At 39.0% G+C, this 16,848-nt stretch overlaps 1 protein-coding gene across 3 annotated transcripts in view; it reads left to right on the top strand.

Annotated features, from left to right (window-relative positions):
* zfpm2a (zinc finger protein, FOG family member 2a) overlaps nucleotides 1–16,848 on the top strand; it is an 825,184-nt gene that overhangs the window by 192,536 nt on the left and 615,800 nt on the right. For 2 of the 3 annotated variants that reach the window (XM_048529624.2, XM_059646028.1), the window contains one exon: nucleotides 8,335–8,493. In XM_048529624.2, coding sequence (XP_048385581.2) covers nucleotides 8,335–8,493 — 159 coding nt within the window. Of the gene's footprint in view, nucleotides 1–8,334; nucleotides 8,494–16,848 lie in introns of those variants that run through there. The other variant, XM_059646030.1, reaches the window with a different exon arrangement.

Here is a 16,848-nt window from a genome sequence, read left to right as displayed (position 1 = left end):
CATTGTCTGTTAAAGAAGTTTTAAATTCTACGTTTATGACCAATATTTGTATAGTTGCATAAAAGCTTACAAGATACTGCACAAGCCTTGTCCTGGGTTAAATACAAGCATATGCATTTGAGCCAATAAAATGTAAAGCCACAATAATTTTTTAATAAAAAGGTTGCATGCAACAACAATTTCCAAGGTGAATTGCTTCTAACTTCTAAAACGGAATCCTCCACAAATGGATAAATTGGTCATGTTAAACTCCTTAAGAATTTTAACGGTGTGAATTGGGCCACCCTTAAGCCTTACGTTTTCTTGGAATAAAACAACCCCAATTATTTCATCGAATTCCTACTGTGTGGGAGCAGGCCATTCCGCCCATTGAGTCCACACCAACCCTTCAAAGAACATCCTACCTAGACTCAAACCACTCTCCTTTCCCTGTAACCCTAAATTTACTACGACTAATCCACCTAGCCTGCACATCTCTTCCAACCATAGGCTATTTAACATAGCCAATTCACCTAACCAGCACACCTTTGGACTGTGGGAGGAAGCTGAGGCACCTTGAAGAAACCTACAAAGACACAGGGAGAATGTGCAAACTCCACACAGATAGTCATCTGAGGCTGGAATCAAACCCAGGTCCCTGGTGCTGTGAGGCAGCAGTGCTAACCACTGAGCCACCATGCTGCCCCATCAATGGCTGTCTTACTTGGAACCTATGGGAAAAATTGTCATTTTGATTTAATTTGGAAATATAAAGCAGTAACGCAAGCAGGGGACGCCTTACTGTCCTATTCCTACAGTCATTGTGCACAATAAATATATGGTCAAAACAATTTTCAGGTGCCACTATACATTTCCACTGTTCCATAATGTTTTCACAATGGCTGACAATGGCACACAGTTCCTCTTTGGCTTGACTAGGAAGTGTCAATCATTGGGGATTGGTATTTGCTTTCATTGCAATTAGTTTGTGCAGGGCTTCCATTTCATATCATCTTATTTTATTCAAATTATTTCTATTTAGGATGAAGGTTAGAACAATGTTACCTGTGCTCCCAGGTGAATTGTTGGAAAACCAGTATCATTAAGTTTATTCATCACATCGTACTTCTGTTTCAGCCCTGTTTGTAGTTATCATGTGACAAAAAAAGGCACGTCTGTTTACGTTTGAGCGTCTCCTGAGTTCTGTCATGTTGCATAAGTGAGGCGTTGATTCAGGTGGATAAATGAATACTCAAAGCTGTCACTGAAATTTCCTCCACTGGGAGCCTGTGTTTCACATGAGGATATGCCGGCAGTTGAAAAATTCTCCTCCATCCCCCGTGCCTCCTTGCTAGTCAAAACTCTGCTACCAACTTCTTAATAATATTCAAGGGCTAGGTTTCTACTGTCTTTTGAAGAAGAGAGTTCCAAAGATATATGACCTGCCGTGAGAAAAATTTTCCCTTATCTCCGTATTGAATGAGTAACTATGCAGAGCTACCATGCAGCTGTTGAAGGAAATCTATAATTATTATGGTGCATCTTATCACAATGTGGTATTTGAAATATGTTTATTTCATACATTATTTGGAGATTACAGTGGTTGGCAGACGTGATTAAACAGCACTACTTGGGAATCTGGTCACTATTGCCAGAACAGACCAATGGAAGCAATCTTTACATCTGTATCTTTATTCTGAGCAACATAAATATAGGAAACCAAAGTCTTCTGTTGAAATTGGAAACTTAGAGATGCCCTTAATGCCTCAAAAATGCATGGGTTCACAGTATTGCATATCACTGATGTGACACTGTTTCCTCTCTATTTTATCTCTGCTTAACATGAATTAGCCAAATGATACCGTTAGCTACTGCAACCATATTTAGAAAAGTTTCCCACAGACTTTATGAAGAATTCCTTCCCTTTTGTGAAGATCAAAGACCTAATTGAAAATGATACTGTATTCATGTGTTCTGTTGATTTCCAATGTGCTGCTTAAGGAAACTATTAACAATTGCGCTAAAGAACTATATTACGGCAATCTAGATGTGCCATTGGTCTCTGAATTTGGTTTCATGGAACTCGTGAACTTAGCAACTTGAGGAGTTGAGATTGGTTTCAATAACATCCCAAAATGTATGCCCAAGTAGATGATGCTGCCGTAGGATCCATTGTAGACCCAGTTCTGGCTAACATCTTCATCAGATACCATGGGAAATGTGTCTTCATTGGAATGATCACTAACCTTGAATATTTCTGATAGATAAATGACGAAATTGTGCTGTTTGAAGCAGAGGATGTATTGATGAATCACTTAGCAACTTATAAATTCCATGCTACACTAATGTTTACGATTGAAATGGAGCAAACCTCTTTCCTGAATGTCATAGTTAAGAAATATCCCAATGGGCCTTCCACTACCATCTACTTCAAGCTTGTATTTAATAGACAATATACATGTTAGATTTTTAGCAGTTCCACTCACTAAAAGATCAATCTTATTGGCAACCTTGTGAACAGAGCCCTAGCTATCTGCTTACCATGTAATTTTGATGATGAGAGGACATGTCAAAAGTATCCTGAATATCAATGACTAGTCTGATTGAATCATCACTTGCTGCTTATTATGCAAACTGTTCAAAGGCTCTATGACAGCCGTATTTGGCCCTGAATGGTACACAATCTTTTTAGATTATCATGGAAGGGAAAGGTGTGTCCATTGCAGCAAATAGACGGGGAAAGGGAGTACTGTCCATTAGCAGGAAGTTGCCATATTGCCAAAATGGTACTTTTTCCTGCTACATAAATAAGTAATGTGGCATTTACATTTCAGCACAAATGTGTTGCTGCTTTTGTAGGCCATGTGTCCTAATCTGTGGGCAGACCATATCAAACAATAGGGCTGTGTGACAGTCTGCAGAGTATCACACGTTCAACTAGCCTGTGATTGCCAACCTCAGAACACTGTATCTAATATTAGATATGATTCTGCCATTCAGTGGATAACATTTACTGGCAGTTAAGGATTATACCAGAAACCAATTTGTGATTATTATTTGGGCTCACAATAGGATTCATGAGCACACGCCCAAGACTACAATATATCCACATGCATATTCTTTGTAGGCCCAAGAAATTTGCCCATATATTGCACTACTTTTTTGAGGAAAGGGCTACACTGCCAAACCTTGCTGTAACCCACTTTTCAACACCAGAGACAATCAGAGTCTACCTGTCAGATATAAATTTAATAGCCAACAATGATTGACAGGCACTATAAATCAAAGCAAAAATACTGCAGATGCTGAAGCAAGCAGAATGTTGAAGAAACTTATCAGGCCTGGCAACACCTGTGAAGAAAGCGACAGAGTTAAGAAGAAACAATTCACCTTGATGGAGGAATCAATTGCCAAGGGGCACAGATTTAACATAAGACCTTGGAAGTGTAGAGGGGCTGTGAGGAGTGTTGTTTTCTTTCAGGAGTGATGGAAATCTGGAATTAACTGCCTGTAAGAGTGGTAGAGACAGAAACTCTCATTACAAATTATTTAGATGTGCACTTGCAGTGACAAGGCATACTGGGCTATGGATGTAGTGCTGAGAAATGGAATTAGAATAGTTAGTTGTTTGTTTTTTGAGAGATATGGACTTTATGGGCTGAATGGCCCTTTTTGTGCTGTAGACCTCAATTACTTTATGAATCTGGGTTAGGGAGCGATCAGTGATTTCGTGGAGGTGATTATATTTCTGACCCAACGTGGAAGGAGGCATTACCGAATCTGATTCAGGAAAATGAGATATATCAGGTGAATCAAATGTCAGTTGGACAACATTTAGGAAACAGAGATTGTAGAATCCTCAGTTTTAGATTAACTATGAAAATAAAAGGAGCAAACTAGTACAATGAATTGGAGGAGAGAATTTTTCATGAAAGAAGAACGTACCTACCCCATGTAAATTGCAATGGAAAATTGGTACTCAGAACTGTAATGGATCAATTTGCTGCCTAGAAAAAAGAAAAAGAATGATTACAGTCATGGTACATTTCCTCTTTGAGGAAAAGCAAAGCAAACCAATCTAGAGCTCCTAGGATGAAGAAACAGATAGAAGTCCTCTACGGGCATGTAAATAGTATAAATGTGGTAAGAGGAAGGATTGGTCTGTTTGGGGACCAAATAAGAAATCTGTGCACAGAGAAAGAAGACCTGAATGAGTTACTAAGTGAGTAGTTTGCATCTGCCAATGTCAATTAAGAAGATGCTGCCTTAGATATGGGGATGGTGCCAAAGAACTGGAGAATTATAAATGTTACACACGTGTCCATAAAAAAAAGTGTAAGGGTAAATGCAGAAACTGCAGATGGTGGGAAAGTTTTTGGAAATGGTAATTGGTATCAAAAGTAAAAGTCACATGGACTGAGTTGTACTAATCAAGGAAGATTTGTTCAGGGAAAATCATATTTAAATAAGTTACTTGAGTTATTTGATGAAATAACAAAGAGAACTGATAAGAGTAATGCAGCTCACATATCCTACAGTCTTTCAACATCGCCAGCTTTTAACCATTACACCAACGAATAAAGTCATTGACATCTACATAATATCACTATATCAAGAAAATCTTAATGTATTTCTTATAATTGAGCTGATACTTGTGAGCTCAGCATCCCTTGCAGTTGAATTCAGTTTCAAAGACACCAAGTGATAAATAAGTGGTGTTATTATGTGATCCCTTTAGGCCCAGTACTGTTCACATCTTTGAGTTGTCATGGGAAGCACATCATGGGTGGAAAGACAGGTAACCTCCTACTCTATGCATACTTCCAACATGTATATGTCACATTTGCAATATTTCAACCTACAGCTGCATCAAAATTTTTTATTACTCAGCTTAAAAAACTCTATGCAACACTCCAATTTGCCATTGAAATGGAGCGATCGAATGAGGTCCCCTTCCTTGATACACTACTGCGAAGTTGAGAATTGGGTTTTTAACCACTGCTTAATAAAAGCCTATGTTCTGTGGTTGGTATACACTTTGGGATTCCTGGACCGTATACACCACAAGACCTATCTTACTGGCAAACTCATGAATAGACGCCCAATTTTCTGTTCACTGTATAAGCTTGACATTATCAAAACTATCCTGTGTCATAATGGAAGCCTTAATTGAATCATCACTCACTATACGTTGCGAAAACTCACAAAATGGCCTATGTCCAGTATTTCAGTCTTGAATGACTCCAAGCCTACCTTAGTTTACTCTAGACGGAGAAAGTGGCTCAAAAATCTGAAAAGCAGGTAAAGCTTGCCATCTCAAGCTGCTACTATGCAGTAAATTCATGGGTGCTTTTCTCCCCTAACAGGATGCTGCCTTCAAGCCAAAAAGATATTTTGTCCACAATACAAATGAGTAATCTGCTCTCTGAGTTCCAGTAGCAATGTGATATCAGTTATAAAGGCCAACTCGCAGACCATATAAGACAGCACATCCTGTTGACCACTCGCATCTAGCAGCAAACCACTCATGCTCGACCAGCCTGTGCTTACAAGCCTCAGAAAGGTACATCCACTATGGGATGTGATTCTGCTTTTGGAACTTATTTATTAAATGATGGAGACAGATGTAAAAGCTACACCAATCTAAGATAATAAAATGACTGTTGGTGCTATATACTGGTGCTAGAAGCTATATGCAAAAATACACAGGCCTATGTTTATAAAGGGAAAATTAATTTGTACAACATGTATTCGCCTTTTTCAAAGAAAAGTGCCATGCATTCAATTTTTCCCTGCTTTCTCCCTATGGCTATGTCCTGACCAATCAGAATCCACCTGCCTAGTCTGACAATTAAGATTGACAGTTAACTATTTTTATTGCGTTCCCCATGGCCATATTAGTTAACCAATCAGCACTTTCTTTTCATTCTGTATAAAATGGTATCATATTTTAAGCTCTATTTCTTGTGTCCTAGTTCTGATAAGTGCAGGATGAAAAGCTTAAACTTCTAGTCTCCTTTTAGCAAATGTTTAAATTCTGAACAATCCAAATCAGTATTAGGACTGTTGCTTTCCTTTGTTTTATTTGTGATTTAGAAATATAATGACTTCAGTATTTGCAAATAAACAGAGCTTGGAAGTTTTGTGAACTGTGAAAAGTAATAGGCTTCAAGATTATAAATTAACTGCTGGAGAGGGTAAGATGTGGCAGCATATTATTTTAATGCCAAAAACTCTAAAATCTTTTGGAGTTTTTAGAAGAGGTAACCAAGAGGATTGATAAGGGTGGGGCAGTGGATGTTGTCGATATGGAGTTTAGTAAGGCCTTTGACAAGATCCCTCACAGTAAGCTAGCCATGAAGATCAGGTTGTATGGAATCCTAGAAAAGCTAGCGAATTGGATTCAAAATTGCCTTGATGGTAGGAAGCAGAGGCTGATGGTTGAAGGTTTTTTTCTTGGACTGGAGGCTGTAACTAATGTTGTGCCACTGATGGTAGGTATCTTTCCCCCAGGATGGCTTATTTCAAGACTAGGGGATACATCTTTAAAGTAAGAGGAGAGAGATTTAAAAAGAAAAACACACAAAGGGATTCAACTATGCCAAGACTGATGAAGGGAGTGTCCCATATGCAAGGTCACAACAAGTTTACAACTTTGTTCCTTGAAGTTGGATGATCAGTTTGGTGAGCTCTCAGTTGAGTAGCATTGTTTTTATAAAGGGCGTATAAAGAATGGGTTAAGACATTTTGCATGGGTAGGTTAGAGGGAAGCTTGCTGGAGGTCCAGTTTGAGGGTTGGCGGTGGGGCGGAAATATTTAGCAAGTACAGCTGTCCAGATCGTATCAACCTTAATGTCAACAAACATTTTTTACTTCTATAAGTGCATATAGAGGGCAAACTTGGATTAAGAAGGATTTATAGTGGAGAAGAGAAGCTGGGCTTCTCTTTGCATTCAGTATGGTTCTGGAATAGTGAGCAATTTTAACAAAGGTGAGTAAGATCCAATGAACCTTTCTGTAGTTTAGCCAGATCTGGTGACAAATGGCGAACCCCGTTGTTCAAAATCAATTGTCAAAACAATGTTCCTTAACTTATAGGGGTTACATGGAATTTTGCAGAAGTTCTGTCATACAAAATGTGGTGGGAACCTGGAATGCACTGCCTAAGGTTGGTGGAGCCAAGAAATTTCACCATCTTTAAAAGTATGCGAAGGAGCACATGAAGACCCATAACATTCAAGGCTACAGGCCAAGTGCTAGAAAGTGCGATTAGTGTGGATAGGTGATGGGTTTCTTTTGTTGTGTAGATTCAATAGGCCAAATCTATAACACAAACTAGTAAAATGTAAGGATAGGATGAGAATAAATTGAATTCACTTTAACTTACAAATATTTTAAAATCATAATTTTTTTTTCACTGTTTCTGTTTTTTCATGCTACAAGTAACCCGTCTGCTTTCAATAGTTAAGATTCTGCTCTTAGATTATACATAGAGCATAGAATAGTACAACACAGTACAGGCCCTTTCTTGGCTCCACCAACCTAAGGTCAAACTTTCCTGCCATTCTCTACCTGGCTACCCTCTTACATTTTATGTACTCTTGTCATCCAAGTTCCTTCACCTTACCATCCCTTACTTGCCTCAATGGGACAAATCTATCTAGTACTCGTAGCAACTGCTCCTTAAACAACCTGCACATTTCTGTTATGCATTTCCCTGAGAACATCTGTTTCTAGTTTATGCTCCACAGTAAGAACTGTGGCTAAAATGCCTAATAGCATTTTAATTCCCCCAATTAAATACATTCCCTAACGTTTGCTCCTAATCCTCTCTATGACTGTAGTAAATGTCAGGGAGTTGTGATCACTATCTCTGAAATGCTCTCCCACCAATGAATCTGACACCTGACCTGGTTCCTTGCCAAGCGCCAAATCCAATGTGGCCTCCCCTCTAGTCAGCTAACAATATATTGAGCCAGAAATCCTTCCTGGGCCACACTTGACAAAATCTGCTCCATCCATTGTAGCTTAATCATGTAGTTGAGCAAATAATTTCATATTTTGATATAATGTAGAAGGCACAGTTCTGAAGTTAGCCATAATAATATTGGCACACAGAGCACATATTTTTATAGTATTTATTCCTGGTCTTCAGAGCTGCTTTGCACATGCTACTTGCAGAGTTACCCAAGCCTATTATGTAACATTTTGGCTTTATTGAACATCATGACCTTGCATTATTGAGTTCTTTGCAAACTCAATAGAAAAAAAAATGGAAAACTCTTGATAAGAATGTAGTTGAAGCTGTGACCTGTGCAATCTGTGTCATGGAGGCGCCTCATTCTGTATTAACAGGACCACTTGAAGACACAGTTGAGGATGATGAGGATGAATGTCTGTCTGAAGAAAATGATACAATTAGCAGAGGAGACTACATACTTGATGAAAACTTCTCTACAGACTATGGCTCAGAACACCTCAGTTATGAAGAAACAGAAAATTACTGCAGTAAAGGTAACTGGATTGAACACATTTACGATATAAACAAAAAGCAAAGAATTGCTCGATATCTAAAACAAACAGAAATTGTTAGAGAAACTCAGCAGATCATGCAGCGTTGGGGTAGAAAAAGCAGACTCAATGTTTCTGATCCAGTGACCCTCCTTTAGAATTGGGTCTGTTGGATCTGAAACATTGACTCTGTTTTCTCTCCATGAATGCTGCCAGACCTCCTGAGTTTCTCTGGCAATTTTTGTTTTTATTACCATCATATAGATATCCAGTACACTGGGTGCTATTGCATTTTTTTCTGGAATGATCTGTTATAGGAGCAGTTTTGTTTTATAATGCCGTAGTCCTTGATTCAATATTGCAGAGAGTGTCAGTCTATGATAGTAATTATATTTTAATTCAATGTTATATTATTGTCCTGCTGCATTTCTTCCTCACTGAAAACTGCCATGAAAACAACTGAGTTTCTTTATTCTGTTCTTACTATCCAGAATTTTTTCAGCTTTTTGATTCTGGACAAGAGAATTTATACATTGAATGAATATCAATAATTGTTAGATCGTATTTGGTTTTTATTTGGTAATCATTGTCTCATGATTGTAAAGATTTTAATGATGCGCTAACGATTAGATTAGATTAGATTCCCTACAGTGTGGAAACAGGCCTTTCGGCCCAACAAGTCCACACCGCCCCTTGAAGCATCCCACCCAGACCCATCCCCCTATAACCCACACACCCCTGAACACTACGGGCAATTTAGCATGGCCAATCCAGCTAATCTGCACATCTTTGGACTGTGGGAGGAAACCAGAGCACCCGGAGGAAACCCACGCAGACACGGGGAGATTGTGCAAACTCCACACAGACAGTCGCCCGAGGCGGGAATCGAACCTGGGTCCCTGGCGCTGTGAGACTGCAGTGCTAACCACTGAGCCACCATGCGCTAATAGTGGATAGTAATTGAAACAAATATTAAGTAACACCAGCTAGTTTATAGTTCAGGATAAATGCAGGCAATAAAATTATTATAGTTATAAAGTATAGAAAACCTCAGGCCGTTTCATTTTGATCCATGAATATGATATGCCCTATTTACAGACCCTGGTTCAGCCATAATTTCAGATGATCTGAGATAACAAGGTGTAGAACAGGATGAACACTGCAGACCAAGCAGCATCAGAGGAGCAGGAAAGCTGACCTTTCGGGTCTAGACCTTTCTTCAGAAATGGTGGGGGGAAGGGGATTCTGAAATAAATAGGGAGAAAGGGGGAGGCAGAATGAAGATGGATAAAAGAGAAAATAGGTGGAGAGGAGACAGACAGGTTAAGGAGGTGGAATTGGAGCCAGTAAAGGTGAGTTAAGGAGGGGATCGGTCGGCCCAGGGAGGACGGACAGGTCAAGGAGGCTAGTTTGTTGTACGATATGTCACAATTTGATCCTTTATTAATACAATAGGGGAGAAATTAATTTGCTTCTAGTGTGCAGCGTAGACAATGTTAATTTTCTGATGGCAATGGGAGGACCTAGTATTGTGAGGAATGGAAATAATAATTAACTGTAACATGTTCTTACTGTGAAGCAACAAATATAAAAGTCGAGGATCTAAAAGTTATTTCCTGTTTGCCAGAACCATTATATATTGAATCAGGAAAAATCGTTATGGTATTTCTGAAACTAATTCTGTCAATTGGTAATTGATTTATTATGGACACAAAAGCTTGCCTTTTTAATATATTTCAGTAAGTCTTCAATATTTTAAATATTATGATTTAGAGGGAAGGAGTTTTGGATTTTATTTTGTTAGAATTATAAACAATGACCTAAATTAATCCTAACTGATAATGCTTACATGCACGTAGACAAAGCTGATCTGCACTGCCCTTTCACCCTGTATGCCTTTTTACAATCTTGTTAACAAAGAACTTATTTTATAAATTACTGCTCTTCAATTTTAGATTGGGAAGTAGACATATTATTGAACAGGAAAAGAATCTAGAGCTGAAATTATTAGGTCAATTTAAAGCACTCTCTTGATTTTCCTGGGAGAATTGATGTAAATCAATAGTAAGTTAGAATTTTGCACAATGCATTTAACTTGTCTGCCTTTCCTCTCCAAAATCCTTGAATAATTTGTTGTCTTGCAAATCCATATTTATCTTCCCCACAGCTCTTTGAACATGTCCAATCAAGTTTCATCATCTGACTGCTTCAACTTTGCTAGCCTTTTGCAGATTTTCACTTGGTTAACAACATCACTTCCACCCAGTGCTACTCCTACTTTGTTGAGCGGAAAGGCACTTCTCTCCTAGTTTTACACATTTCTATTGAGTTGTAGCTAAAGAATCACTTGTAAGGGCCTCTTTTCCTATATCCGCACTTGGTCTCCATGTCCCACAAGGTTTTGCCCTTGGCTGTTGTAACTCCTCTCTGTGCTGCACCTTGCCAGTGTCATCAGAAGATACAATGTTGGGTGTAACGTGTACTGTTGGAGTTAGTGAGCCCAAACTCACTGCATCTCACAACAATTCCATTGCATCTTAGATGTGATAATGTTTGTCTGACATCTAATCTTATTCAAACATCCTTCCAGTTCAAATCTGGGAAGGCTGAAGGTCTTTGACCCTGACACGTACTCTATTGTAATCTATTCCTCACCTCATCATTATTTCAGGCTGAAGAAGACTTTTCAGAGCACGAATATCCTACTTGACCCGAAGTTGACTTTGTGATTCTGTATCATCATCATCACAAATTCCGCCTGCATTGGCATTCCTGACTTGTCTTTGCCCTGTCTTGATGCTATCTACTGCTGAAAACCCTACACATTTTGTTGTAACCTCCAGATCTGACAATTCTAGTGCTCCCTTTGCTACTTTTCTACCTTGCACCCTCCAATACCTGAGTTCACCTGAAACTTTGCCTTCTACTGTGCATCTAGTCCCATTCATCAGTCATGTTTAGCTGCTCCAAATTAACTACTGGTCCACTATTGACCCAATTTTAAAGTTATCATCCTCATATTCAAATACCCTCCTATTCTGAAACATCCTCCAGTCCTACTTTATCCTTGAAAAACTCTATTTCTCCAACTCTGGCTTCTCCTAAATTTCCCACTTACTTTGTACCATCATTTTTGCTACCAGTTGTCTATGCCATAAGCATTGAATTAACCTTGTCAAACAAATTTGCCTCCTCTTTACTTTTTCTTCCTTTAAGACTCAATTTATAACTTAGTATTTGACCTGACATTTGCTCACCTACCCTATTGTCTTTCTTTAGCTTAGCATCAATTTTTGTTTGACCTGCCTTCCTTTTCAGTGCTTTATGGGATGTCTTGCAGTGTTAAAGATGTAAGTTGTCTTATTTTGTTCTCAAAGCATTCCTACACCACCTAGTTTATAGTTGTCCAAATATACAAAGATTTTGAAGTCAACCAACAGTCCAAATTCAGGATTGCTTTGGGATATATTTTAGTAACAAAAAAGCCATGTTAGATTTTAAGAGAACCAGGAGAAAATGGTCACTTTAGAGTGCCAAGTATATCTGAGCATGCATTTGCAGGTAATAGTCTGGATATTTAGGAAGAGGTAACAAAGCTGTCAGTAAGACTAAAAAAATAAGCAGATGAGCTCAGTAAGGATAAGATATCAACATTTATAACACAAGATGTTTTAGCTTTCCTTGTTATGTGCCTGTTTACCCTGATAGCCACACAATCATTTGATCTATCTGCACTTCCCTGCTGGCCTGTTGTAAGAGGTCTCCATCTTTGGTAGACGTGCTTTCACTTGTTTGTACTTGAGCCTGTGGAATTTGTTTACTAAGTATCTCCTTTATTAAAACTCTCCTTTAAATCTGCTTCACATTTCCTAATATCCAGGATGTTAATGTGTAATTGTCAATATTCCGGTGATGTCTTTGGGATGACTCACATGTCACAGGTACAAAGTTGTTGTCTTAGCTCTGCTTTCCAACTGGCAGTTGCGGGGGGAGATTAGTCCAGGATTGAAAGTGAAAATCAACTCTCAGTCAGAATGGGGTGATCAATGCCTTGTTGAGGGGGGTAGTCTTCCCCCACTGTTAGATTGGGAATCAACCAGGTTCAGGCAGAAATTGGAATGGGGGGGAAAGGTGCTAACGCTTCAGTAGAATGACAGACTTGCAATTAGGCTTTGAGAGAAGACCACAAGCTGGGCTAAGGCAACAACAATTCAGATGATAGGTTAGAGTTAGTCTTTTGAAAACAGGAGGACCACAGCTTCTCCCACCTTACATTATGGCTTCTTCCCTCAATCCAATCTCCAGTCTTTCATTTTGCCTACTTGCGGTTACATGTTAGCCTACTTCCAGCTCACAACGTGCTCAATGAGCCACTTGCATTTTACAGCTGGCAGATCTGGAGATTCTAAAATTTCCTTTTGGATTCACTCACATTGCTGATTGGTTTAGCATTCATTGACCATTCTTGAAGAAAGTAGTGGTGAGTTGCCATGCAATCACTATTACCAGTTAATCATCTTGAGTATTGATGGCAGAAGACTCAGAAATTCATCTCAATCACATGGTAAAAAGGCAATCAGAGGTTAAGATTGGAATTCATGTTTTGCACTTCGTAACCACAACCCTTGTAATGTTCTGGCTAATCTGGATGCATAATAACAAACGTATGAACAAGGAACAAGTGTGGGCCACTTGATCCTTTGAGATTGCTCCATCATTCAATGAGATTATGGTAATTTGATTTTAACCTCAACTCTACATTCCTGCCTATCCACAATAATCTTTCATTCCCTCATAATCAAACTGTGTACTTCTGCTTTAAAAATATTTAAAGATTCTGCATCCACTAGCTTTTCAGGAAAGGAATTCCAAAGATTTACAATTCCCTGAGAGGAAAAACAAACACTTTTTTGTCTTAAATACCCCTTATTTTTAAACTATGGCCTCTTGTTCTAAGAGCTCCCACTAGAGGAAGCATCCTTCCCATATCAGCCTGGTTGTCTCCTCTTGATTATATTTTCAATTTAGTCACCTTTGATTCTTTTAAACTCCAGAGAATATCGGCCTAGCCTGACTAGCCTTTCCTCAAGAGGCAATCTGTTCATTTGTCTAGTAAACCTTGTCTGAATTGATTCTAACGCATTAATATCTTTCGCTAAATACGGCAACCAGAACTGCACACAGTACTCCAAGTACAGTCTTCACATTGTCCTATATAACTGAAACATAACATTCCTACTCTTGCACTCAATTTCCTTCACAATAAACCATGACATTTTATTAGCATTCCTAGTTACTTGCTGTACTTGCATATTATACTTTGGCAATTCATGCACTAGTGCACCCAGATCTCTCGACAACTCAGACCTCTGCATCCTCTTATGATATACTCCTATTTTTAATAAATTTAACGAGATAAGAATTTCTTATCAATGTTCAATTAGTAATAAAGATTAACTGATGAGAACAAACTCTCATAAATTACTTCTGGGAACACTCGGTCATGCCGTCAATTTGAGTGTACATTTGAGACAGCTGAAACACGGACTCATGATCTAAAAGTATTCATTCTTGTCTATGGTATATCTATTGAAAATGTGTTAATTGTCATATTTGGCCATCTTTGGACTGTAGCTTCGCTTTACACACAATGTCCACTAATGACAATGTTAGATGATCTCCTGGCTAACAGTAGAAGATGAGTGTTTTCTGGTTTCGTGTAAGTGATGAGTTATTTCTTTTTCGTAGTGATGCTGAAAAGGTTATGGTTCCTAATAGTTGCTGGAATCTAATTTACTCTCTTCATTTTCTTGGCATGACTAATAAAAATCACCTGATAACAGTGAAGGATTTTTTAAACATTTGTTAGTGTAATGACACTTTTTCAAGTTTGCCTTAATTCCTTGCTATAAGTGCTTCATCTGATAGCTTTCGATGGCTCATGTCATACATTTTCTAATCAGGCACCAGGTTTTGTCTGCCCTTCAAACCTTTTCAGTCAATATTCTGTCTTTCTTAAGCAGTTGCAATGATAGATCCCATGCCAATGTGTGAATCCCTCTAGAAGCATCAATACTCAATGCCTGTGCCTTGATCATTCTGCCTTTGTGCCATTTAATATCAAAATCTCCAAAGCCAGTGGTACTTTTTGTGAGGATTATGAATTTGAGCTGCTTTAAATTATCTTAGCTACAGAGCATATTATATTGACATTTGGAGTTCTCTTTGGACTGACAGAAGCTGGGTGCATAACGCTGAAAAAAGCCGATATGACTTTGTTTCTACCTTGCTCGAGGAGCTGTATGTGTAAATCGCCTAAGCTTATTGACCCAAATCTTTGCCGCCCTGTCTTCTGAATTGTTTGGAACACAGACACTGATAGAGCATTGATACAACTGATTTAGCAGCTCAGTGATTTGTTTTACAACAGGTGCCTTTGGCAAGACATTATCACTCCCTCAGGCCATTATTGTTCTGTTTTTTTCTCTAAGAGGTCTGAGAATTTTGGTTAAAGATGTGATCAAATTTCCTCTCATTTAAAAAAATAGTTTCTGCTTATCTATTTCTGAAAACCCAATGCTACTAAACTCACCAAATTCTTTTCAATTCTATAACTAAAACATACAATACACAGGAATTACAACATTCGTCTACTGATTGAGCAAAGTAGACTATGGTGAGATATGTGACAGAATCGCTTAACAAGTCCAGTAAGGCCCACCTCAAAATAAGGAGCATCTCGCACTCTCTCTTATGCTTTCATGCAGCGAGACACATTTCTCACTTGGCACATAAGGGAAGTTGTTGCTTGTCAAATGCCTTGTGAGCGACTTAATTCATCTCTTTAATTTTAGCTTTTCCATCATACCAAAATTGCCAAACAAACTGAATATTGAAACTACTTGATTTGAAAATCAGTGCAGTTACCAAATGAATTCCATTCACTGCTGACACTTAGGGACCTCCATAATGAATGCTGGGTAACAATATCTCAGAACATGTTTCATGGGCAACATCAGCATTCACCCCACGTCAAAGGTTATTGGCATCCAATAAGTGGCAGCCTCTAAGAATTCTCATGGCCAATCTCCAAACCTAGAGGATGCTTCTGCACTCCAATAATGTATCATAGGCTGTGGCAGTAATTATCAAAGTAATGTTAGACAAGGACACTGCGTGCTCTGGGGCATTCACCCTGCTCATGGATTAGACCATTAGACCATAAGAAACAGAAGCTAGAGTAGGCTATTCAGATTCTTGAGTTTGCTCCGTCACTCACTAAAATCATGGTTTGTCTGATATTCCTTGCATTGACTTTCTGGGCTTATCCCCATAACTGTAATTCCCAAATTGATCATCAGTGTATCTATCTCAGCCTTAAATATGTACAAGCTCCCTGTGTCAAGCAGTTCCAAAGACTTTCAACCATCTGAGAAAAGAAATTTCTCCTCTCTGTCTTAAATTGGCACCCCTTTGTTCTGAGACTATATCCTCTGTTCCTAGACTCTCCCATGAGGGGAAATATATTCCCAGCATTTACCTTATTAAGCCCCTTAACAATCCTATATATTTCAATGAGATCACTCCTTAAAGAGTCCTTTAATACTCCAATCTGTTACTCCTTTGATCATAAGATAATCCATACCAGGAGACAGTAAAAACTGCAGATGCTGGAAGCTGGAGTCAATAAACGTGGAGCTGGAAAAGTACAGCAGGCCAGACAGCATACGAGGGCAAGGGAAGTCAACATTTCCGGCCAAAACTCTTCTTCAGGACTGGGGAGGGGGGGATCCCAGAAATAAATAGAAGGAAGGGAGTGGGGCTGTGGGAAGGGTAGGTGGGATGGTGATTGGTGGATGCAGATAAAGGATTATTGTGCTTGGTCCTTGGGAAGGGTGGAGCACAGTTGAATCAGAAGACGGACAGATGGATAGATTTTGAAGCTAGCGAAGTCAATATTCAGACCATTGGGCTGTAAGATCTGAAAGTGAAATATTAGTTGTTGTACCTCCTGTTTACATTTGGCCTCACTGTGACAGTGGAGGCGACCAAGAATGGATATGTCACCAGAGAAGTGGAAGGGGCAGTTAAAGTGGATGGCAACCAGAAGGTCAGTTTGGTTGATGCATGCTGAGTGCAGGTGCTTTGTGAACCGATACCTGAGTCTGCGTTTGGTCTCCCCGGTATAAAGGGAACCACATCAGGAGTAATGGATGCAATAGATCAGGTTAGATGAAGTGCAGGTCTGTCAAATTTGGAAGGATTGTTTGGGGCTTTGGACGGAGGTGCAATGGGAGATGTAGGGGCATATGTAGTACCTCCTGCAGTTGCAGGGAAAGGAACCAGGTGTGGTGGAGG

The sequence above is a fragment of the Stegostoma tigrinum genome, chromosome 5, assembly GCF_030684315.1.
Source record: "Stegostoma tigrinum isolate sSteTig4 chromosome 5, sSteTig4.hap1, whole genome shotgun sequence".
NCBI lineage: Eukaryota > Metazoa > Chordata > Chondrichthyes > Orectolobiformes > Stegostomatidae > Stegostoma > Stegostoma tigrinum.
Note: the sequence above shows the minus strand (reverse complement) of the source record. Positions and strands in the feature narration are given on the sequence as shown.